Below are 25883 nucleotides of genomic sequence, written 5' to 3'. Positions count from 1 at the left end.
GCATGTGATTTTGAGATGAGATTTACATACGTTTTATCTCGATGGGAAGGGATTGCCTCTAACTCAAGGATGATAAAAAATGCTTTAAGTAGGGAAGAAAAACTTATAATTCCTAGAGGTAATGTTAAGTTATATATACAAAGTATACTTTTATTAGGGGTGGCAATTCGTGTTTGCGTGTCGGGTTCGTGTCGGGTTGAGGTGTGAGTATTATGTTATATGGGTCAACTCGAGTAAACGGGTCAGGATTCCTCAACCCTAACACGACTTATTTATTAAACAGGTAACCCCGACACGACACGTTTAACCCGTTTAATTAGTAGGTCAAGTTAGGATCAACAAAAACAACATGTTTAATTAAACTTAACCCGAATAACTTGCTATCAACTCCCATATATCTAAATTTATAATTCAACCATAAATCAAGTAATGAAAATTCAAATAATAGCAATAGCAAATAATTCTTTCATTCCTTCAAAATAAAATAACTAGTCCAAAAGGTTCCAACCTTCATACTATCAAATTTAATAATATGTCAAAGTTCCATAATAAAAAACCAAGATTATCACATGGTATCCAAGTGCCATATCAAAAACTAAAAGACAAACCAAAATAATTACATGGCAAATCAATATTTCCATGATGGCAAAATCCAAGTCCAACCATCCAAGTGCCACATCAAAAAGGAAAAGACATCACTAATTAAGAAACTGGATTAGAAGAGATTGAAGGTCCCATTGAAGAGGTGTTTTCCATGTACTCATCCTTATTGATATTCATGTTCATTATATCTTCAATGAGCTCTTCCAACTGTGATTGTGCAAGTTCTACATCAAAAAATTTAATGAAACATTAAAAACTTATCATTCAGAGTAGAAAAAAATTAAGAACAGAATAACATTCATCTCAGCATAGAATTAGGCTATCAAGAAAACAACGAAGCAACAAACAAAATAAGAAGCTGAATTGCTTTTACTTTCATCAAAATATGGTTAGTACATTCCTAGCACAACATAGAACCAAAAACCATTCATCCAATAACACATATTCCTCCAGAAAATAAAAATGAACTTAAACTCTATTAATTCCCAATGAAATTCAATACACAAAAAACACATGGATTTTCTACACAGTGGTGTTTTCTGCACAATTTTATTTTTTTGCAGTGTAGTTTTTCTGCACATTGGTGTTTTTCTGCACAATGTTATTTTTCTGCAGTGTTTTCTGCATAGTATTATTTTTCTGTTGTGTTTGTTTTATGCAGTATTTATTTTTTTGCAAAATAGGTCTGTTTTTCCCCTATTTTGATGTTACATGTTTTGTTTATCATATAGTATCTAATAAAATTTCTATCCTTTATCTCCAAAGAAAAAAAAATCAACATGATAGTGATTAACAAAATAAACGAACGGATCTACAATCATTTTAAGATGACAGATACAAAGAAACTTGAAAAGAAATCATAGAGCAAGACTTCGTTATTTTAAAATCAACAAAAAGAATACAAACAAGTCTACTATTGGTACTAAACAATCAACATGACAATGATTAATTGTTAATTGAAGTCCTTCACTCTCTCCATGTTCATAAAGAGTCTTTAGAAATAAAATCTACAATTATTGATAATGATTAACTGTTAACACAATAAAAAAAATCTACAATAACTTAATCTTTACTACAATAATCTTAAATCTAAGAGTGATAAAGTAATAAATGTAAAATTTTCATGGCAACAAAAGAAAATTGCGAATTTATACCTTAGCTTTGCCAGCCTTTGTGCATTTGGGGTGAAAGGAATTGCTACATTTTCAAGGACAGAGAGTCCACTGCACCAAACTTCAAGCTTTTATTTCTGAAGACTCTTTCCTAGCCTTTGTGCATAAAGAATACAAACTGATAATGATTAACTGTTAATACAATAAACAAAATCTACAATTACTGGAAATTTCATAAGTAAGAAAAACAAAACAAAAATATATAACATGTATACCTTGATATGGGATTTGATGGTTGAAAGCTGAAGAAAAATAGTTGGTGAAGTTGTGAAGGAGAATAGAAAGTAGAGAGGGCAGGCACGGTTTTGAGGGGAAGAGATATTAAAGGGGTTGGCTAGGGATTTGAGGGGAAGAGAGAGTAGAGGGTTGAGAGACATGAGGCGGCTAGGGTTTTGATTTTATAGTGTAGATTGTAGAATCTGTATCTGTAGGATTAGCTAGAGTTTTGAGGAGAAGAAGAAGAGTTGGAGGAGACAGAGTATTGATTGTTGATGAAAATGAAGAGTGATGGAGAAATACATGTTTGTATCGCATATAAAAAATATGTAACGAAAAATTAACAGATCTACTTCATTTGTAATTGATAACATGCACTATGTAAGTTTCAGAATTTAAGAACATGAGAGTGTACCTTGGTGTGGTGAATTTAAAAAACAAAGATTAGAAGCACTTAGGAACACTTTTAATCTTCACTCCAATTCTACTAACACCCAAGAAGTGTGGTCTCTCAATCAATTTTCCAAGGAAGAATTAGAGAGAGTGGCTTATACTCACACATACACCATTTCATAATGATGTCTCACTACTACAAAATTATGTATGTTTCTCCCTTTGTATTTAACTGATTATCTAATTGGGCTAGTCTTTTGGGCCTTTCCAATTGGGTTTAAGTATGTGGCTTGGAGTGGGAGCAAAATGGACCAATAAGACACTAGCTCCAATGGGCCTTGGGCTTTTCTGTCAACTCTTGACAAATCTAAAGTTACCATTAACTATATTTAATACCACTATATAAATATAGTTTCACTTTAGGCCTTATTTATAAATTATATCCCAAGACTTTATTGTACATGCAACCCCTTCATAAAATATTTGTAGTAATACAAAGTCATGAATATAGACTGCCACTTTGAAGATTACTACATCAAATTCCTTGAGTACCCGACTTAATCCTTTAAGTTATTCATCATATGTTTATGAAATCCAATTCCATAAATATATACTTTAGTAACTCATTACTAAAGTGGTTAGGCGTAACACTCCGAATAACCAAAACCATTAAACTTATCTCAAAGGAATATTTTGTATCTCCGTTAAGAGATTATGAATTTCATCTTGAGAATATATGTTCCAACAACACTAAATGTGGTTGCTCAACATACGAGGTTTTGATCGTGACTTTAGACTTTACTCTTGATATATCAAAGCAACTTACACTTCATGATCAGGTTTATTATTCTTTTAGGATTAAGAGTTCATGTAAATAGAAGTTGTGAGTATATTATATTATTCATTTGACAGTCGTTAGGAGAATAATAAATCTCACAACGGTCCAGTTCAATATGTTTTAACTCTTAAAACATATCAGCATACCAACTAGAAATCTCAATTTTCATAATCAAGACAAATCATCTTGGTTGATATATTATAGTCTTCGCAAATGAAATGCCTAATTTTATCACTGACTACTAACTAAAATTCTGAGTTTACAAAAAACTTGTGATTTATATCTTCTGTGACTAAATCACATACTATGCATCTCATGTACTATATGATAATATTATAATATTCATGTTACCATTATTTTAGGTAATAATAAAACAACTTTATTAACCACAATATAATGTCATACATAGCATCATACAATAGGATTTAAGGGCACACATTCTAACAAAGAGACCCAAGGTCCAGAGATGCGTGAGGTTTGGTTTTGAGCAGGAGAATAAACCATAGCTAAGCTTATATACCTAGGTTTTAAGGGTAAAATTGTAAAAAAACCTTAATAAGCTAATCAGGTCAAACAGGTTCAATAGGTTGAACACGAACACGACCCGTTTAATAAACGGGTCAGCCGTGTCAACTCGAATTTGACCCGAATCCGTTTAGCCTCAACCCATGACCTATTTATAAACAGGTTAGCCGTGTCGGGTTCACGGGTTGTGTCGGATTTTGCCACCCCTAACTTTTATATATACATATATATGAGTGTGTGTGTGTGTGTGTGTGTGTGTGTGTAGTGAATTATATAACTTATTTTCTTAATAGGCAAATATTATCGAGTAGATGCGGGTTTATGCTGAGAAGTGGACTATCACGCTATATAAGAGTGTAATTATCATTTAAAAGAGTATTCAGTATGTGACCTAGAAAATATTGAGGAAATATTTAATCTTTGACAGTCGTCTTTGCGCAATGTCATTGAAGGACATCTGGTGTGTTAAAGAAACGATTTCCTATTATACTTGAAATGACAGAACTTTTTTTTCTTCAGTTGATCCGGTTACTGAGATTATCTTGGCTTATTATATATTGCCAACTATTTTATGGGAGTGGATCCGGATGAAAGGTTGATTATAGAAGTTGATTAAGAGATCTCGAATGGTGACATACAGAATGAAGCTAGAAATAGTACAAATGATAGTGATGCAGATGCCAGAAAGGAGCAAAATTACGAACTAGTATAGCAACTAGAATGTGGAATGATTATATATTGCTTGATCAATAATTTTAGTCATTGTGTTATGGGATTTGACTTGCTTTTGTGTATCTTTTTCTATGCAATAGTTGTCTTGTATGCACTGTTGCGAAACATTTAACTTTGTTACTTTTGTACAACTATCATCGTAACTTTATTAGTGTTTTATTCAATAATTAGATTTTTTAGAAGAATATTCAATTACTAGTTTATTTGTAGTAATATTATGCTATGTCTCATTTTGTTTTATTGGTTTGTTTGTAGTAGTTGCATGTAATCTTTGTAATAATATTGTAAAAGAATAATATGTTTAACATGCAGTCTTTAAAGATGTTTAAGATATTTAAGATAACAACTGATAGTTAGCTTAAAGCGAATAACATGAGATGGACTGATGACATTGATGAATTTTTACTTAATGTCATGTTGGAGGAACAAAACAATAGAAATAGGCACAATCAAATATGGAGTTCTCATGCTTACTTGAATATGAGTAAAAAGTGTTATATAACATTCTGTTATGCAGTTGAGAAAAGTAATATGAAGAATCACATCAAAACTTTGAAAGGTACTTTCCATCATGTCATCACTTTTTAAAGAACTTGAGTGGATTTACATGGAATTTAGTTATTGGAATTTTTGAGGCTAAAGCTAAAGTGTGAGAACCTTTAATAGAATTTAGTTATATTTATTTTGATATCATGAAATGATTTTTTTAGTACAAGTTAGTACATTTTATTGGTACTTTGTTGTAATAATAATACTACTAATAAGTGTGTATTGTATTCCTATAGGAAAAACCAAATGCTAAAAAATGGACAAAAAAAAAAACTCAAATTCAACATTATGAGAAGCTGTTTGATTTGTTTTCCAAGGATATGCAAAAGGTGAAGGTTGTATAAGTGCAAAGGAGAAAGCTCATCGATGATAACAGGAAGAGATGATAGCATAAATTTGGAAGAAAATGTTGATGGCTTTCATGATTTTAGCATGCCAAATGTTGAATCATATTTTCTAATGGTCTCTCATTCCTACTCATGTGAGACATCATCCAAAAAGGCGAAGAAATCACTTCAAATAGTTGAAATGCTTGAAAAGCAAATGAATATTTTTCAATTTGGAATTGATAATATGGCAATAAGTATAAGGCAAGTAAATGAGATTGCTAAGGAGGGACTTGCGATCATGGAGAGAGGACGTCCACATTGTTAATTTGAGGAGGAAGTATTTTCTGAATTAGTGAATGCAAGAATATCATTGGGCATGCAACTTGATGCTATGCTATTCCTAATTAATGATCCATCCAAATGAGAGCATTTTTTGGTGTTCCAATTAGTGAGTTACGCCGACAAATATTATTAAAGGTGATGTATGCTAAAGTACCTTAGAGGATGGATAATTGTCAATTGACTTTGGGTACAAGGCTAATAGATGAAGTGGTGTGTAAAGTGATGTGTGGTAGTAGCTAAGTAGCATAATGCTAAACAAATGCAACTTAACATTTTGCTGACTTTTGATGGACTGAATGTAGAATATTACAAAATTAGCAATGTTTGATGACATTATATTTTGGTTAAAACAGTAGAAGATAATGTAATATTTTGATTTGCACTATGCTATAGATGAATATAATTAATATCATTTGATGTTCAATGTGGCGAGCAAAAAGCGAGACAACAACTTTATGTCTTAAATGATGAGTTTGCTATTTGCTATAATTAATTTATTTAGAGATGGGAAGTCAAGTTTATTTTAGAATATCCAATACAAAGATTAAGGAGGCTTATGTCATGGAATTAAGAGAGAAATAGTATTTATCTCTTTGATGTTCAGTTTGAAAGTTGATTAGAAAAAATACAAGTGTTGATCCTCGAGTCTGTTCCGAGGAAGATGTTACAAAATAGATGAACTCTCCTTTCTTTTTTACACTCTATCTTCTGTCCCCCTCTCCATATGTTCTCTCTTGCTTTACATATTCAGCTTAAATGCATCTAGATTTTACACTTGGAGGGTTGGGATCAGACTCCTAGAATTCTTGTCCCATCTGGAGCATACTAGCAAGCTTTACACTAAACTCTTAGCTGTGCCACCACTGTTCGTGGTCACTTCCTCATTAATGTGGTCACATAAGTGGTTGTCTTGTATTTAATGCAGAGGGGATGTCTTCTATACCCTTATTTCTTCATCCTTCTCGCATTCTGTGCCAAGTTGGTTTCCTTTCCTTTTTGGCGGTTTAGCTCTATGCGCTTTATACGACTAGTGTTCGTCCCTCTGAGGTCTGAAGTATGGCCTCTGAATCTTCACAAAGTAAGTTACCCAATCTCCTTTCAAATCGTGAGATCACCGCCCTAGATCATTTCTTGAATTTTAGCTCACCGAAAATAACCTTGACTGTCTGTTTACCTGTTTTTGGATCCTCGTCCCCCCACATTCAACATGATTGCTTTGACTACTTAGTGGAAGAATGTATATGTATTGTTTGTTGATAAATATATTTTGAAATAGGTGAAGATTGTATAAATATTTGTTGAACAATGTGTTTTGTTGCCTAGATGAAGAAAATTTAAATAAATGTTGAATAGTGTGTTTTGGTGCCCAGGTGAAGAATGCATTAAAATCTAGTTGAATAATGTTATATTGCTTAGGTAAAGAATATATTAAAATCCAGTTGAATAGTATTTTTTTGCCCAAGCGAAGAATGTATTAAAATCTAATTGAATAGTGTTTTGTTGCCCACATTTTTAAAATATAGTATATGTTCCTAAAAAGAAAAATATTATAATATAGTATATATATTAGATTATATTATATATAATAACAAAAAAATAATATAAATTTATATGCATGATGTGTTAATTTTTATATCATTTAATGCATACAAATAAATTATTTCTTACATATTATGTAACAAGGGTATAAGAGTTATATAAACTACATTTTCTGTCTTCTCACTTTTCTTTTTAATCAAATAAGAGTTTTCCATTCTTCAACTTTTCCACCCCTCCAACCAAACACACACGAAGGAAAACTAAATCTTTTTTGTCTTCTTACTTTTTCATCCTTCCATTAATTTTATATCATCTCACTTTTTCACTTATCCAACCAAACAGACCCTAAAAAGGAGAGAAACAACAAGAGTTGAAGATTTTTCCCGTAAACTATAGTCTATAATGTATACTAAAAACACAAATACCAATAATTGACTACTATTTTCAGCAACATCTCATACTATAAAAGATAAAAAGTAAGACATATTCAATAGAAGAAGAAAAAGAAAACAAAAAGTTCTAAAATTTTCAATAGGTATATAAAATTTTAGAGGAAAAATCAAAATGAAAAAAAAAATTTAGAATGACGTCGACAGCAGGGTTCGAACCTGCGCGGGCGAAGCCCAACAGATTTCAAGTCTGTCTCCTTAACCACTCGGACATATCGACCCTTCCTGATATGCAAAAAGTAAACATATTTAATAACTATTTCACACTTATTAGTTTAAAAAAAAAAAAAAAAAACTATTTCAAAGATCGGGGCAAGCGGACTATACCCGGATTCGTGTCGAATCGCTTTGATTCACAGACGATATCGCAGTCACTCCGCCACCAACAAGTGTCCTAGGTCGGTCGAGTGCCGTTTCTAAAACACCAAACTTCTCTTCTTCCTCTTCAACTCTTTTTAAAGAAAAAAGAAAATGAAAAAAAACCACTCGAATTGAAGGACCTCGATCTCACCAAGCCTAAGAAACTTTTACAGGTACGCCAAACTTCTCTCCCTGTAATTTCGATATCCATAAAATTTCATTTTCCGATTCAAATTATCAGAAGCTAATAAGTTGTTTGTGAAATTATTAATCGTAGTCTGAATTTGAAGTATACCATTTGGTGAATTTTGGGGATACTTTTTCTTTTTACTCTGTCGGTGTTTGATTTAATCTTTTGCAATATATGCAGGTGGAACTTGTTTGTTTGGTGTTTGATTGTTAGAATTTTTAGCTGATTAACAATGGAGGTTAGTATTAGATTCACCGAATTTATAGCTTTATAGTCTGTAGTTAGTTTCCATTTAGGGTTGAGCATTGTGTTTTAATTTGTTGGTGCTATTGTTTGTTGCGATTAGAAACGCGGAGATGATGTTGGATTTATAGATGTGAACAAGACAATGGATACATTGGAGCCTGAGAAGGCGAGCTTCGGAGGATTGATTGTTCCTGGGAAGGATAGACTGGTGTATAGAGCTCCGGAGAGGAAATCTCTTTTGGGTGAGCTTAATTTCTAACTGTGCTATAATAATGTTCTCTGCAATGGCGGTTGTCATTTATAACTTATAAGTATGTGAATAGTTAATTTAAATTTACAACGTTACAGGGCTAGATGTCCTTGCAATTGCAAAACGAGCCGAGTCTAAGGTTGACGGTGGGTTCAAGGCCCCAAGAGAAAAAGTTACTTCTGTTATTTCGTCTATAGAGGAAGAAGAGAATTCTGAGTCCTCTGGATTAGATGAAGTAGGAAGTAATGCAAATAGTGGTACGCGCAATCATACTAGTAGGCGTTATCGCGAAACAACAGGTAACTTTTTATTTTTTTGGTATTGTTTTAAATAGCTAATTGCATTTAAGGCTTCCAATATGTTCAATATTTTGTTAAAGAAAAACTGTTTCATAGTTTGTCCCTTACTCATCCCATTTAAAGGCATTGCTGTTTTTGGGTTGAGCAAATTCTTTAATGACATATGCGATATCTTTCAATAGAAACTTTATAGTCGTTTTTTTTTCCAATCACACTCCACTGGTCCCAGCAACTCCATCCATTGTATATCCAACACCAAATCTGATCCCTTGAGTGGTAAGGAATACAGAGTAGTGGAAAATGTAAATCCCTGGATTGTAATGGAAACTTGCTCTTACATCTCTTGATAGACTAGGCTTTCTCTGTTTGCGACCATTACCCTGAACTCAGTAATAGGTGTGACAACCAAGTGAAGTGATTGGGCAAGTTTCCAGTGCACAAAAAATTGTGAGTTGAACCACTGTCAATGAGAATGACCAGTTCTCTTCTCCCAATCTTAGCCTTGACCCATATGGTTTGGGGTCCTGAGCAACCTGCAATTGCATGAAGAGATATTAGCGGAGCTTTGTCCTTATGGCTGTTGTATACCTCTGAAACTTCTTCTGTTTTGGTTATAGCCACCGCCTTCTAAGAATTCTCAATGTGGACAAGCTTTAATGAGAAAGGCTTGTGAAGTTGCCCAGCGATGTCCCGGTGTGAACTTCTCATTGCAACTGATGCATAGGCCCTTCTCCCTCCGCCTTTGCATTTCCCCCCAAGTAATTTTTTTGGTACTTCTAGTTCTAGTTGTTTGACTTGCAGGTCCAGGTGTGTTGGTTGGATTGGCACTTTGTATTGACAAGGCTGCCACATTTATTTGTGGCTTGTCTGCCTTGTTTTATTGTCGTTGTCTGTCCACACTCTTGTCCTTGATTCTAGCCAACTCAATAGCCTCTGTGAGTGTTTTGGGTTTGAACATCCGAATTTTTGAAGGAATGTCTTCTTTCTGTCCACCCATGAATGCTCCCACCAATGCCTTTTGAGGCCAACCATAAACCCGATTAGCAAGTCTCTCAAACTCCTACTGGTATTCCCTAAGTGTCCCACTTTGACATATTTGAGACAAAGCCTTGTCAAAATCCTCCACCTCAGTTGGCCCAAATTGGACCAGCAGCTTCCTTTTAAATTTTGCTCAGGTGACTTTGATCTTATCCTCACTATACACCGTCTTCATCCATTGCCACCATTGATTTGTTTCCCCTTCCAAATGAAAAGTATTGCATTGCGTGATCGAGCCATACTGTTGGGTCATCGCCGTAGTACCAAGGAAAATCTAACTTGGTAGGATGAGGACGATCTTGTCTTGCAACTTTGGATCTGTCCAATGGAGAGTGTATCTCCCCACTGTGCGATGAAGACCCATGCTCCTTTGGTTTCTGGGGTGAATGAGAGGCTGATTTGTCCTAAGATTATCAAAATATTTCCTTAATTTCACACATGGATGAGCCAAGAGGTTGAGACTCAGTTGTCATCTTCTGCACACTTTCTTTCAGCTCTTGCATTTCTGCCTCTAATTTCTTGATACGGTCCCTGGGATGCACAGATGCGGCAAAACGCCCGCCGCACCTGCGTCCGAAGCGGCCCGATGTGGCGATGCGCGAGGGACGCAGCTGCCTGCGTGCCGGTGCCACCTCCAGCTTTTTTTTTTCATGACTAGTGCCGATGTGGCGCAGACTCAGCCCGACTCGCGCTGATTTGGGCCGAATCGGCCGAAATTGCCTACCGTACCGGCACCGAACAAGAAAATGAAAACAAACAAAAAATGGATAAAAACTTGTGACTGACTGTCTTTTGAGCCAGCGAAGATGGAGAGGAAAGATGATAGAATTATTAGGAGAAGAAGAAAGAAAGTTGGAGAAGAAAAGAAAGTCGGAGACTCGGAGAAGAAAAGAAAGTCTCTATGTGTGCTAACTAAAGGCAAAAAGTTTATCAAAACAAAAATAACTGAGGGCAAGAAGGGAAAAAAAAAAGAATTTCAAACCCACGTGAAGGGCCAGAGGTTCGTGGATAAGGCATAAAGGGACACAATTTTGGAGATTTTTTTTTAGTCTATAGTTTGGTAGAACCCACGTGAAGGTGGCTTTATTAAGTGGGGGGTATTAAGGATTTAGTTTAATTTAATCAAATTTTGTCTTGAAAAAGGGTATTAAGTGGGTTGTATTTAATTTATGAACATCATGTTTTAGATATTATCTACTATTGCTCTTAAATTTGGTATATGTTTATATTATGTGAAAAAGATGCTTAGCAATATATTAAAAATATAAATAAAAACATTTTTAATAATTTTTTAATCGCTGCACCTGCACCCTATATTTTCAAAAATTGCCAAGTCCCGCACCTGCACCCGAATCCGAAAACGCACCTGTGCTTCATAATACGGTCCTTGTTGGTGGCCATGCACTAATACCAAGTTGATAGGTACATAGATGGAATTTGATAAAAAACTTCCTTTGGGTGGAAGACAAACTACAGTGCAATAGTAAATTCATCCGTATCTGGCCTAATGCCATCAACATTTACTTACCACAATCTCCTAGTTGGAGATTTATTTAGCAACTATTTAAACATTCAAATAGAGATAAGATAACTAGATAAATAAGACTACTCAAATAAAGATAAGATATCTGGTAGAAATGATAAGAAGAAACAACAAGGACTCCTAAAGGTTGGGCAGTAGTTTATGTTCAGTGGGATTCTCTTGAGGCATTCTAGATCTCCTATGTGTCACCCCATTAGTATGTGCTTCGGTATATTCAAATTTATGATGAAGTTCACTTCAAAAGAGAATAACATGATTGGTTTACATTTGATAGTTTATTTTGGAAAGTAATATCAAGGTTTTGTATCAAATCCTTCCTTAATCTTTGTAGGCACAAGCACCTTTCTGGTCCTATTTTCAATTTGGTCATCAAGTGTTCACAACTTTCATTTTGGTCATTATATTTTTAAACTTCTTGTCGTTTTGGTCCCTGTCGCCATATCACTTACGGAAAATGCCTAATATTATAAACTTAACTATTGTTTGCCCCCTAGGTGTTTTCCATTGTGAAATGATGGTAGGGACCAAAATGATAGCAAGTTAAAAATATAAGGACTAAATGAAAGTTGTGAAAACTTGATGACCAAATTGAAAATCGGACCAAAATATTGGGATAAATTTTTTTTTTTTTTTGCCATCTTTGTATTACCTTTGGAGTTTTGAATATGAATGTTGATTTCTTCTTCTTCTTCTTCTTCAATGTCAATGCCCTCCTTCTTACCCAAAATGATAGTGATTGATGTCAAGGTTTCTAGCATCATGATAAGTATGAAGATTGCATCTTTCTTTTAAACTTGTTTGATGTGCTTTTGATTTATCCTCATTGATGCATACATATTTCACTTGTTCATTTTCTATAGTGTGTATACTCTTTATATTCTTTTTAGTTTTCATTTTCTATGTTTAGTAACCCAAAGATTCTGCAATCGTTGTATTGTAGGAAGTATTGTGACTCAAGAAGAACAAGTCAATGATACATCTCGTACTCGTCACTCTAGTGAACATCCAGATGTAAGTCAATCTTATATCTTTGTTATTCCTTTTGCTGCTCTATTGCTACTATTGTTTTTACTGTTGTTATTATTAATGGACAACATCTGGATGTGGGACATGACCCTTGAATACTTGGTTTTCCTAGCATTCTAATGACTGATTTTGGGAAAACATGGATATCATTTTGATTGCACTTGTTAAAAAAGAAAAAGAAAAAGAAGAATGATTGGCCTGTCTAAAAGTTGGAAAGGAGTGATAGCAAAGCAACCTAGGCAAGCTCAAGAAACCTTTTAAAACATATTGTTTGAAATATGGAAGTATTTGTCTCAAATTCTATTCTTAGAACCATTGGAACTTCTTAGGGTCACAGCAAAATTGATACACCTCTTAGATGATTCAAATTAACATCATCTTTGCCTCTTGATCCTGCAAGCCCTTGTGTATTTGTTTTTTTGTGCCTTTTGGAAGTCTTTGCAATTCTATGTAGTCAATCATGTACATTGGTTTCAAACTTTGGAATATGGTGCGTTCACTATTTGAGGTTCATTGGGTCATGCTGTGTAGTGTCGTGGAACTTTTGGCATGTTGGTCAAACAAGTTCAACAGATTCAGATCTAAGGTGCTTTGGAGAATGATCCCTTATTGTCTTATGTGGGTCATTTGGAGGGAAAGTAATACACGTACCTTTGACAAGAATGAAAGATCGATTCATGAGTTGCAGCTTCTCTTTTTTCTAACTTTGTTTGATCAGGCAAATGCTATAGGTGTTTTTGCTTTTATTTCTTCATTTGATATGCTTGATTTTTGTTCTTTCATTGTTAGTTAGTTTTTTTCCCCTGTTGCTTCTAGCACACGGCCTGTGTGATTTTTTTTCCCTCTGTATTTTTTCTTCTTCTTTCAAAGAAGTTATTAATATATATATATATATATATATATATATATATATATATATATAATATATATAAATCATGTACATTGGTTTCAACAGCATTGTTTACTTGAGTAGCTGGGGGTTTTGATGGTTCTTAATCTTGCGTAAGAGTAATATGGCTATTTCAAGTGTTTCTTTGTAAGGGTCTTTAAAAAATGAACTGCTATTATCAATGTACTTGCTTTAGTGGCTCACTTGGTTTATCTAATAAGATAATAGATGTAGTTATTGATATTCAAGTGGAAACTGGATATGCTTGTACTTTGGTTAATCTGATTACATCTTGATGCTATAACCATTGAACACGTTCACCTAGTTGTTCGCTTTGGTTTTATTATATGTGCTCCTAGTACATTTGATGATGTGAAATATTACTGATATTCTACTGACTTGTCCAATTCAAGGTTCCAGATACACCCTCAAGAAGTTACCATAGTGTTTGGTCTAGGAGTCCTAGGTATGATAGGGATGACCGAAGTAGTGAAAGAAGAGATGTGAAGGATGACACTAGAAGTGAAAGCAGAAGGGTGAGACATAGACACAGTGATGATAGTAAAGACAATTATTATAGAAGAGAAGCACGTGGTCGATATGATCAAGACTATGATGGGGAATATGGAAGAAAGCGAAGTAGATATGAAGGTTCAAGGAGGACACCTGGTATGTAATACTTCTGTCTAAATTTGTTTCTTAAAATTTACATTCTTCCAAGTATAGAAAACTGGAAAAGGGATGTGGTGCAGTTTGGTGTATTGTTTTTTGGAGGAATGTAAACTGATTTTTTATGGGCAAATTTTGGCTACAACTCCACCCAATATTGGATGTAAATTTTGACAAAATCACTATTAGATTACATTTTCTTCTTATATCTTCAATGCTTGCAAAATTTTCAAAAGATCAAAGATTAGTAGCTATGTGACCTATGTCATCAATCAAATGTTTAAATTTCAAGTTTTTGTAGTATAAAATTATGCATAAAAATGAGTTTATGGATCGAACAATAAATAACATCCAATTAGCATGAAATTTGATGCATGTTAAAAACTTAAAAAAATGCAATCCAACTGTTAGATTTTCAAAATATGCAACCATGTTAATTTTTTTAATGGGAGTTGTAGCCATTGGCTACAAACTAGCTTGTATCAAAACTTTGTCCCTTTTATTTTATTTTATGTCTTTGTAATTTTAAACCTTAGGTGTTTTTTTTAATAAAAAAATTTGGGACTAAGGATTTGTTCTTGTTCTTCTTCTTGTTTTTTAAATTTCATTTTGTGCACCTTTTATATACCCCTGTACTAGGGCTTAGTCATTACCCAAAGATCCAAAATAGAGAGAAATTTAACAACTAATGCTTCCTAGCAATGGTACTATGTAGGAGGAGGAGAGGTCCCGGAAATTCCAGAAACTAATGACTAATCCTGATTATCTCCATTGCTGACCCCCAAAAATTTGGGACTAAGGCTTTTGTTGTTGACCTAAAAAGTTCTGGATATACACTTTTACAGATAAAAAGAAAAATTAACTAAAGAATGTTGTTAGTTAGTGTTAGTTCATTGATGAAATTCTTCTGCATATCTTTTAAAGTAAGAATATTACTCATATGACTTCTAAACTGTGCAAATCTTTGCAGGCAGATCTGACTGGGATGATGGGAGATGGGAATGGGAAGATACACCACGCCGGGATAGTCACTCTCATACCAATAGGCGTCATCAACCTTCACCATCCCCAATGTTTGTTGGGGCTTCACCCGATGCACGACTAGTTTCCCCATGGTTGGGTGGCCATACACCTTCTTCTACTGGTATTTTACTTAGACGTGGAATCTTCCCTTTGGATGTCAAATTTTATTTTATTTTATTTCCAATGGAACTGGCTATCTGTTGCTGTTTATGTTGATTTGGGCGCATAACAATGACTCGAAATTTGTAATAAATACAGCTTCTGCTGCTTCTCCCTGGGACCATGTCTCTCCCTCTCCAGTTCCAATTCGTGCTGCTGGATCCTCCAATAGATCTTCAAACTCTAGACATGGTGGGAAGTCCCATCAACTTTCTTTTTCTAGGGAAAATTCAGAAGCATTTGAGGTATTATACTTGTGGTTAAGTATCTTTTTCCCCCTTCTCTTTTTATTTTGAGGAAGGGGGTCCTACATTGTAAACCCTGTTTCTAGAAAATAGGTTTCATCTTTTTTCACATTGAATAATGGTGATGATTGTGGATCCTTTCTTGGTTAATTACATGCTATTTAGTTGATCTAATAGATTTATCATTAATTACGTCATGTGTGCAGGGTGGAGACTCAGATAAAACTGATTTTTCTGAAGAACACAAGTATGAGATTACTGAAAGTATGCGCCTAGAGATGGAATACAATTCTGACCGTGCATGGTAATTCAATTAATGCGCTAGTTATTCTTCTTTGATAAGATTTGACTTCGATGTATTTCCTGCCCAAGGATTACCACATGAAGTTGTTAATCCCCGTAGAAGAATATTAGCTAAACAACATGAATCTGTGAACATCATTTGGCTGACTTTTGTTCTAAATTTTCACTTCATCTGTTCGATTTCTGGAATCTTCAACCAAGCAGTAATAGATGGTAGAATTTAATTTGGTTTCTTTAAACTGCTTCTAATTCTTCTAATTTGATGATTTTAATATTAAATTCACAATCCTTTAAAATGGCTCCTCTTATGATTTGTCACAGCAAAAAAAGAAATCTCCATTAGAAATCAGACTATAGTTCTTATCCCAAAAAAAGAAGGAATTAGACTTTAGTTGTGGAAGACTCCCTCTTGGATTTCTTTTTATAAATCTTACTAGTGCCACTTAGTTGTCAATTTATTTTGACTAATACAAATTTTATTTTATAGGTATGACAGAGAAGAAGGTAATACAATGTTTGATGCAGACAGCTCATCATTTTTTTTTGGAGATGATTCTTCTTTCCAGAAGAAAGAAGCGGAATTGGCCAAAAGACTAGTATGTTAAACTGTCAAATGACTATTTGGAAATATGTTTGTAACATTTCTCATTGGCGCACAAGTAGAGACCATTATTACATTAATAGGTGCATGCATTTGTCTCTTTTATAGTTTTATCTTTCTGAAATATGCATGTCTTGTTGAGTACCTTAAAAATTTTGTGAGCTGTTTTAAGATGGTAGTGCAGACTGTTTAGTTAGTTAGATTATGCTGGCAATCCACATTCCTGTCACTCCTTTTAAGAATTGGAATCTCCAATTCAGGTGCGAAGAGATGGAACAAAGATGACACTTGCTCAGACCAAAAAGTTGTCTCAGCGCACTGCTGATAATGCTCAGTGGGAAGACCGCCAACTATTGAGATCTGGAGCTGTTAGAGGGACTGAGGTGCAGACCGAGTTTGATGATGAGGAAGAACGCAGAGTTATTCTTCTTGTACATGGTAATGAAACTTTATAATCTTAACTAATCGATGGGTTACATGTCACCTGCTGTGCGTGCACATATGATGTCTGCCTCCTTCAGCTTATATTTCCCTATTTTTTTCTTATTACAGATACAAAACCTCCTTTCCTAGATGGGAGAGTTGTTTTTACTAAACAAGCAGAACCAATAATGCCAATAAAAGACCCAACATCAGATATGGCTATAATTTCACGCAAAGGATCTACTCTGGTTAGAGAAATCCATGAGAAACAAAGTATGAATAAGTCACGCCAACGTTTTTGGGAGCTTGCAGGCTCAAAACTTGGTGATATTCTTGGTGTTGAAAAAACAGCAGAGCAGGTATTGTACTTTTAAATGAAGATATGACTTTTACCATTTGTGTGATTTAAACTCTCCCTTCCTTTCTGTCTTTTTTTTTTTGGCGGGGTGGGGGGGGGGGGTGTTGTTGCCTAAACAGTAGGCACATGTAAAACTTATGTATTTATCTTAATGCTAGGTTGATGCTGATACTGCTGATGTGGGTGAAGATGGTGAAGTTGATTTTAAGGAAGATGCAAAGTTTGCACAGCATTTGAAGAAGGGGGAAGCAGTAAGTGATTTTGCAAAGTCAAAAACCTTAGCACAGCAGCGACAGTATCTGCCAATATATTCAGTGCGAGATGATTTATTGCAGGTTTGCTGTTAGTCCTTTGATACGTGTTTGTTTACTTTTAATGACCGATATCTGCTTGCTTTCTCATAATTGAAGTTGTATAGCAACATCTGTTTTTGAAATTGAAGAATGGGCTTCTGTTTTTCAAAATCTAGGATTTGGTGCCAAGAGCCTTGTAGCTCATTTGAGACCTTCCGATGTTTTCAATGAGACGTCCTGGGTTCAAATCCCTTCCTCCATTGTAACTACTGAATTATAATAAAATAAAATAAAAACTAAGATTTGGTGATTGCAAAATGATTGGTATATAATCTTATTCCCTAAGGCTTAAATGGTCAATTAGCACAAATTGGGAGGTGAAATATATGACATAAAGGAATTTCAGATTGACGTGCTTGATGTCAAGTCATATGTCTGTAGTGCTGGTCTGATGTCGATGCTGCAGTCTGCACGTCTTATTACACCTCCTCCTCCCACAGGAATGGATGGATGATGTGGTTCTATATTCAAAACTCACTGGGTTTGTATAAATCAACAATCAAAAAAGAAAAAAAAAGTGTTTCTTTCTTAATTAATTTTGTGCCATCCTTTGCTCAAAATTCAATTTATGAAGAGTCTTTCAGTCCTTGAATTTTCGTTGGTTTACATTTGGCTATGCCCTTGAAAAACTTATTAAACCTTGTCATGTGTCCTAATTCTGTTTATATGTTTTTTGGATAGGTAATACGTGAAAATCAGGTGGTGATTGTCGTTGGAGAGACTGGTTCGGGAAAGACAACTCAACTGACACAGGTTAGCTTTATAAGATTTACACACACACACACACACACGCATGCACGCACCTTGTCAACCAGAATCTGATGTGGATTTTGTTGATAGTATCTGCATGAAGATGGCTACACCACAAATGGTATAGTGGGATGCACCCAACCAAGGCGTGTTGCTGCTATGAGTGTTGCAAAAAGAGTTAGCGAAGAGATGGAGACTGAACTTGGTGACAAAGTTGGTTATGCCATTCGTTTTGAGGATGTGACTGGGCCAAACACCATAATTAAGGTGAGATCCTTTGTTTGTCTCTGAGAGGGAACTTGTTGAATTTCCTTAGACACTTCTCATTTGGGCCGTTTATTGTTGATGACCTTTTAAAATAATCAACCTCTTATTATTCCAGATGGTTGTTGAAACTAGAAATAACTCTTCTGCTTCTACTTCTTCTTATTCTTCTTCTTTTTCTTTTTTTCATTCAATATCTTTTAAAAGGGCATAAGTTTTATGTGAATAGAGCTAAATGTGTTATTCCAATTTTACAGTACATGACGGATGGAGTACTCTTGCGTGAAACACTCAAAGATTCTGATCTTGAAAAATATCGGTACGGGAAGTTGTTTCTTTATTGTCCATCTTTACATGTATCTGTTCATTTACAATCCTAACATAATTATCTAATGTCAAGGTTATAACTGTTGCAGTGTCATTGTGATGGATGAAGCCCACGAGAGGTCACTAAGCACAGATGTGCTGTTTGGGATATTGAAAAAAGTGGTTGCTCAACGTCGTGATTTTAAGCTTATAGTGACATCTGCAACTTTGAACGCACAAAAATTTTCAAATTTCTTTGGAAGGTAACCTTTTCAATAACATGAAAACTCATCTATGCCATTGTATTCTCTGTCAACTTGTTCAACATTACCAACTTCTATATTTGTTGCAGTGTACCAATTTTCCACATCCCTGGTAGGACATTTCCTGTTAATACCCTGTACAGTAAAACTCCATGTGAAGATTATGTTGAAGGTGCAGTGAAGCAGGCCATGACCATCCACATCACAAGCCCTCCAGGTGACATTCTCATTTTCATGACTGGCCAAGATGAGATTGAGGCAGCCTGTCATGCCCTTGCAGAGCGTGTGGAACAGCTCATGTCCTCTGCAAAGAAAGCTGTTCCTAAACTCATGATACTCCCCATATATTCACAGCTGCCTGCTGACTTGCAAGCAAAGATATTCCAGAAAGCTGAAGATGGGGCCCGGAAATGCATTGTGGCAACTAACATCGCTGAGACATCTTTAACTGTAGATGGAATTTTTTATGTCATTGACACAGGCTATGGTAAGATGAAAGTATACAACCCTAGGATGGGTATGGATGCTCTCCAAGTATTCCCTGTCAGCCGTGCTGCTGCTGACCAACGTGCTGGACGTGCTGGTAGAACTGGGCCTGGGACATGTTATCGGCTATATACTGAGAGCGCATACCTAAACGAAATGTTGCCTAGTCCTGTGCCTGAGATCCAAAGGACCAACCTTGGCAATGTGGTTTTGTTGCTCAAATCTCTTAATGTTGAGAACTTGCTGGATTTTGATTTCATGGACCCACCTCCACAGGATAATATTCTTAATTCTATGTACCAGTTGTGGGTCTTAGGTGCTCTTAACAATGTCGGGAGCTTAACTGGTCTTGGCTGGAAAATGGTGGAGTTTCCGTTGGACCCCCCACTTGCCAAGATGCTGTTGATGGGTGAACAGCTAGGATGCTTAGATGAGGTATTGACAATTGTTTCAATGCTTTCGGTACCGTCGGTATTCTTCCGGCCTAAAGATAGGGCAGAGGAGAGTGATGCTGCATGTGAAAGATTCTTCGTGCCGGAGTCTGACCACTTAACGCTTTATAATGTTTACAATCAATGGAAACAACACCAGTATCGTGGAGACTGGTGTAACGACAACTTTTTGCATGTTAAAGGGTTACGGAAGGCTAGAGAAGTGAGGTCCCAGTTGCTGGATATTCTCAAGACACTAAAAATCCCTTTGACAACTTGTTGGCCTGATTCAGACATCGTGAGGAAAGCCATCTGTTCTGCATATTTCCATAACTCAGCAAGATTAAAGGGTGTGGGGGAGTATGTAAATTGCAGGAATGGGATGCCTTGCCATTTACATCCGAGCAGTGCTCTCTATGGTATGGGTTGCACTCCAGATTATGTGGTCTACCATGAGTTGATTTTGACAAGCAAGGAGTATATGCAATGTGCTACAGCAGTTGAACCCCAGTGGCTGGCTGAGCTGGGACCAATGTTCTTTTCTGTTAAGGAGTCAGATACATCGATGTTAGAGCATAAAAAGAGGCAGAAGGAAGAAAAAACAGCCATGGAGGAGGAAATGGAGAATTTGAGGAAGGTGCAAGCAGAAGCGGAGAGAGATAGCAAGGAGAAGGAGCGGGAAAAGAGGCAAAAGGAGCAGCAACAAGTCTCAATGCCAGGTCTGCGGCAGGGCTCTTCTACCTATTTGAGGCCAAAGAAGTTTGGGTTGTAAGTGTAAATTATACTGTACGAAATAGTCACATGTTTCATGCGGGAGAATAGTGTTATTCTTAACATAAGAAAGAAATTGTTGTTCTCAATTGCAATGAAAATTGGTAAAAAAAAAAAAAAAAAAGGAAAAAAAAGAAGAATGTTGATATTTTACCAATGCAAGTGTTCCAGTGAAAAATAAAGATACTGGCTTATTTAAAGTAGCATAATTATGTCGCCAGTAAGTATCTTAAGATGGTGAATCAGTTTTGGGATTTTAAACTGCTAAGAAGATACGGGTTCTTAGAATTTCTTAACATCCTAACCTGCCATGTAGGAATACTTGCTTACTGGAGTAGTTCTCGTGTTCTGGTTAATAGGGGCCAAAGTGGCCTAAAAGAACAAGTTGCTCTATTGAACAGGCAAAAAAGCTTGAAATCGAAAGTTTGCACTCCTTCAGCATGGAAATTATAGAATTTAGTCTTTTTCCCGTAGTTATATTGTTACGCATAATTTCTGTCAACTTATATAAATCAGGACGAAATGATATGAGAGAGAGAGAGAGAGAGAGAGAGAGCACATATATTGTTGGCTTAAAATTTTCCTTAAAAAAAAATTAATTTAGTTTTTATTTTGGTTGCTTTATCTTTTTGAGTGAAAATAGAAGTTGAAATGTTGAACGACTAAAACATTAATGTGCATAGGAGTGTCAATGTTTGACCCAATTCGTGAAGCGGGTTTTTGTGGGTAAGGGTTGGATGGGTTTGGGTCATAAACGGGTCGACTTCAAAGCGACATGAAATAACCCATTTAATACAACTCTTTTAACTCGTATAATAAATAAATATTTATTTTATTTTAGATTTATCAAATACCTTTATATCCAATTTATACTTTAAACTTAAAAAGAAAAGTTAGTAATTATAAATACTTCAAGTGATATAATTGTAAATTGAAACTTTATAAACACTAATCATGATCAATTTACTATTTGCACCAACTTTTTAAATATTGATACTTAATATTGGCGAGTTTTGTGGATGTTACATTTTTATTGAACTATGTTATTTTGAGTTTGGGTTGAAGTGTATGTACTTTTAAAGGGTAAAAAACTTATTTTTAGATGGATGTTATATTTTCATTGAATTATATTATTTTGAATGTGGGTTGAAAATTTGAAGTGTATGTATTACTTTCAAGGTGTAAAGAACTTATTTCTATATGAATGTTATATTTAATATTAAACGGGTTAAAATGGGTTGTGTCACATTCGTGTCAACCCAACACAATCCGTTCATTAAATGCATCAAGTGGGTTGGGTCGTGTCAACTCGCTTCATTAATAGGATGGGTTAGGGTTGAAAAGCCATGACACGATTATTAAATGGGTTGGGTTTAAGTTGAAATATTTAATCGAATACCCCTACCTTGACATGATACAAACTTGACACGTTAACTCGAATTAACACTCCTGTTACGTGCATTGGTTGAATGGCATGAAGCAAAATATTGAAGTCTATGAACCTATGTGCCATTAATTGCTGTAATCCACAATTTTTTTCTTTGTCCATTCTAAACTATAAAATTCTACTAAATAAATTATAAAGGCAAATTACAATTTACTCACCTCTTGATGGAAATTTAAGTAATCTACTTGTAGTTTGAAATTTGACACTTTACTAACTTGAGGTTAGTTTAGTTAGATTTTTATAATATATTTCTGTTAAAAATAGAGCTAAATATGTAATTTTGCTCCACTTTTACTTCTCTCTTCTTCAAAAACACAAAAATAAAAATAAAAATAAAAATACAGGATCAAATAAGATTAAAAAAAAAACTATCTATCGGAATACTTGAATCATGGAATTTCAAACTACGTGAAAGTAACTTAAATATTGGTTAAACCTCCTTAGGTGGATAAAGTGTCAAATTTTAAACCACGTGTAGACCGCTTAAATTTCAACCAATTTACATGCGGGTAAGTTGTAATTTGTCCAATTATAAGGCATGAAATATTATTAATCAATAATATACATTGTTTAGCCTATTGTTCAAATTAATATCTAAACTGATATACTAGATGGTACCTTAATCTCAAATAAAAGCCTCGATTATAGAATTTTTGTAATACTGATATACTATACTAGTACTCCAATGGTTTATATTGGATAACGGCTTGATTTCAAATAAAAGCCTCGATTATAGAATTTTTGTAATACTGATATACTATACTAGCACTCCAATGGTTTATATTAGATGATGGCCTACTAATCTAATAATTTGGTCATTGATTTGGATGATGGATGAATATCGCAAATTCATCGTAAATTAGGTTGTGAATTACAGAAATTTATAGTTTACAGTACAAATACATAGTTTACAATTAGGATGATGAATAAATCATGTACCAATTTAAGGTTTTGTTTTTTTTATTATTGAATAGAGCTTCCCTTCGGTATAAAATAGATGCCTTGCTTCTTACGGCATTTTACTTTAGAGCCACTGCCGTTGCCATGGGATGCCCGTACGGATTTAGAACAAATAAATACGAAATGTCAAAATGCCTCTCTTTTGAAATTCGATTTATTGAAAATCGAGTTTCAAAAAAAAAAAAATTTTATGGAGCCCTATAGTGGCGTTTTAAAGAATCTATAGTGACGTTTTAAGGACCTATAGTGGCGTTTTGGAACTCGAGCTCCATGAACTTAAGTTCCATGCAAGATTTTTTTTTACCTATAACTCGAGTTCATGGAGCTCGAGTTCCAAAACACCACTATAGGCTCCTTAACTCGATTTTGAGAAAATGGAGTTTCAAAAGAGGGACGTTTCCTTAATTAGTTTGGGAAAGGGGGCAAGATGCTAATTTTTTTGCACGAAAGGGGCAAAAGCCCATTTTCGCCCACAATTTTGTGTCATAATTTTTTGGATAACTATGTTATGAGTTTTTTAGGAAAATAACTATGCTATGTTAGTGGAAAAAAAAAGTGATAGTTCCATATGAAAATAGTTGCCCATTGTTTAAAGTCGAATACTTCAACTAGTCCTAGAAGAATGTTGTATCTTTGGTGTTTCTTTTATGTTGAACATTCTATGGAAAGATGGAAAATGAGTTGAATACACCCGAAATACTAAATCAATATGGTGTAGGGGTTGACTAAGTGGTTTTTAAATCCTAAAACCTTTTGATATCTGTGAGATTCTAAGTTTGAAACCTCTTATTAGTATCTTGAACTCTCCTAATGGATTCCTACTTGCGAGGCCGGCTTAAGGAATTTTGAGGCCTTAGGCCAAACTTTTAAATTGAACCTTTTTTTTTGTGTGTTTAAAATCTACTTTATATATAATATATTTATTTAAAATTTTATTTTTCTTACGTTTTATAATGTAAAATTATTAATTAAGTTTTCGTATTCAATTTTTTAAATATTTATTTTTAATTGATAATAAGTGAAATTATTTCATTGTTATCTTCATATTAATTTATTTGATTATCTTTTAACTCTGTTTTATAAATTTATTGTTCATTTATAAGACTTTATCTTGAATTTTCAGTTATATATATATTTTTAATATCCAGTGACAAATTAATCTAGAGATCTTTTTGAGATTTGGTTATTTATTTATATTTATTTATTTATAATTTAAAAGTTTTTCATATCCAAATTCACAGATTTATCTAATAAAATCAAATAGAATAAAATCCTTTTCAAAAAATAAAATATGAAAAACAAAAACTAAATGAATGCATAAACTAATAAAGAACGCCTAATTGGACCAAGAAACAACCAATCAAGTGGCTATATAGTTTATGGTTAGACTTTTCTTTATATTTTAAAATGGGAATTTATGAATTAAAAAAGAAAGATAAAAAATAACAAAACGATAAATCTAGAAGAGTGTAGTCACTGTAATACAATCACTAGAGGAGTCTTTACTCTTTACTCTTTACTCTTTACTAAATTTTTGCCTCAAAAAACCCAGTGAACCTCTACCATGTTCTTTAAAGAGGAAAAATAGTCTTCTTTCTCCCATTCTTTTCAGAATAGTCTAGAGTAAGTAAAATAAGAAAGCTATGTCACAAAAAGATAGAAAAAATTTGGAAAAGGAGAGGCTTTATTTTACCCCTTCAAGGGACTGTCAATTGCCGAGAGAGCAGCATGTAATTGACTACCATGTCAGGTAGTGATGGAAGATCTAGCGGCAATTTTTGATTATCTGGGAGCCTCTTCAGGTAATCAATTTTAGTTTAGGAGTTTTGGAGACATAGAGAAAGAGTTTGGTCTATTTTTTACTTTTTAGTGTGTCTAGGAGACTCAAATTAATCAAAATTCTAAAGAACTTTGACCGTTTGAAAGAGAGAGTCAAACAAAATACTCGCATGTTGAGATTGAAATTTGCATATATTGGCTAAATTTTGGGGCATAATTAAAACTCTCCAAGATAATTAATAATCCAAAATTTTCTTCTACAGGTCTTTTTATTTTTTATATTTTTTATAAATACAGTATTGGACAAGCATTAACTGATATTTGAGATTATATTTTTAAATTTTGCTGATTTGGTTTTTTTTTTCCGGCACTTGGAGGCTTTAGGCAATAACATTAGTTGTTTTTACTGTTGAGCTGTCCTTGCCTACTTGTAAATTGTAATAATGACTTAGTTTACGTAGGATGGTAGGATGGAAACTTGAAAGCCTTAAACAATGGCATCAATTGCTTTTACTGTTGAGTCGCCCCTGCCTACTTGTAAATTGTAATAATGACTTAATTTGCGTAGAATGAAAGGAATACATATATTTGATAAAATAGTCAAATATTTAAAAAGATCTAGATACTTCTTTCGTCAAAAGATCTAGGAATCCATCGTGATTCTCGCTTCTTAGAAACTAGGGGTTCAACATATATGTGCCATCGTGATTCTTGCTTCTCAAAAACTAGGAGCTTTGCTTCTCAAAAAAAAAAAAAAAAAAACT

The 25883-nt window shown here is 34.3% G+C and overlaps 1 protein-coding gene and 1 non-coding gene across 2 annotated transcripts; one reads left to right on the top strand and one right to left on the bottom strand.

The window, feature by feature from the left end:
* Positions 1 to 7825: 7825 nt before the first annotated feature.
* TRNAS-UGA (transfer RNA serine (anticodon UGA)) lies at positions 7826 to 7907 on the bottom strand. Its single transcript has one exon. It is a non-coding gene; the product is annotated as a tRNA-Ser (tRNA).
* Positions 7908 to 8016: 109 nt separating this feature from the next.
* Positions 8017 to 21090, top strand: LOC142628071 (pre-mRNA-splicing factor ATP-dependent RNA helicase DEAH7). Its single transcript, XM_075802028.1, has 18 exons — positions 8017 to 8220; positions 8418 to 8475; positions 8584 to 8725; positions 8832 to 9032; positions 12554 to 12624; positions 13942 to 14197; positions 15168 to 15341; positions 15479 to 15624; positions 15831 to 15928; positions 16415 to 16523; positions 16789 to 16966; positions 17081 to 17310; positions 17468 to 17644; positions 18344 to 18415; positions 18503 to 18679; positions 18934 to 18995; positions 19093 to 19245; positions 19335 to 21090. The coding sequence occupies exons 2-18, from the start codon at positions 8470 to 8472 to the stop codon at positions 20932 to 20934; spliced, it is 3852 nt and encodes a 1283-aa protein (XP_075658143.1). The 5' UTR covers positions 8017 to 8220; positions 8418 to 8469; the 3' UTR covers positions 20935 to 21090.
* The last annotated feature ends 4793 nt before the right edge of the window (positions 21091 to 25883 follow it).

Source organism: Castanea sativa, chromosome 3 (assembly GCF_040712315.1).
Source record: "Castanea sativa cultivar Marrone di Chiusa Pesio chromosome 3, ASM4071231v1".
Taxonomy (NCBI): domain Eukaryota; kingdom Viridiplantae; phylum Streptophyta; class Magnoliopsida; order Fagales; family Fagaceae; genus Castanea; species Castanea sativa.
The sequence above is the reverse complement of the archived record's forward strand: the minus strand, read 5'-3'. Positions and strand labels throughout refer to the sequence as shown.

Excerpts from the sequence above, each read along its gene's own strand:
- LOC142628071 (XM_075802028.1), top strand. Across the intron at positions 14,198-15,167 it reads AGGTTCAAGGAGGACACCTG|GCAGATCTGACTGGGATGAT; the intron begins GTATGTAATACT and ends AAATCTTTGCAG. Across the intron at positions 16,524-16,788 it reads CGGAATTGGCCAAAAGACTA|GTGCGAAGAGATGGAACAAA; the intron begins GTATGTTAAACT and ends TCTCCAATTCAG.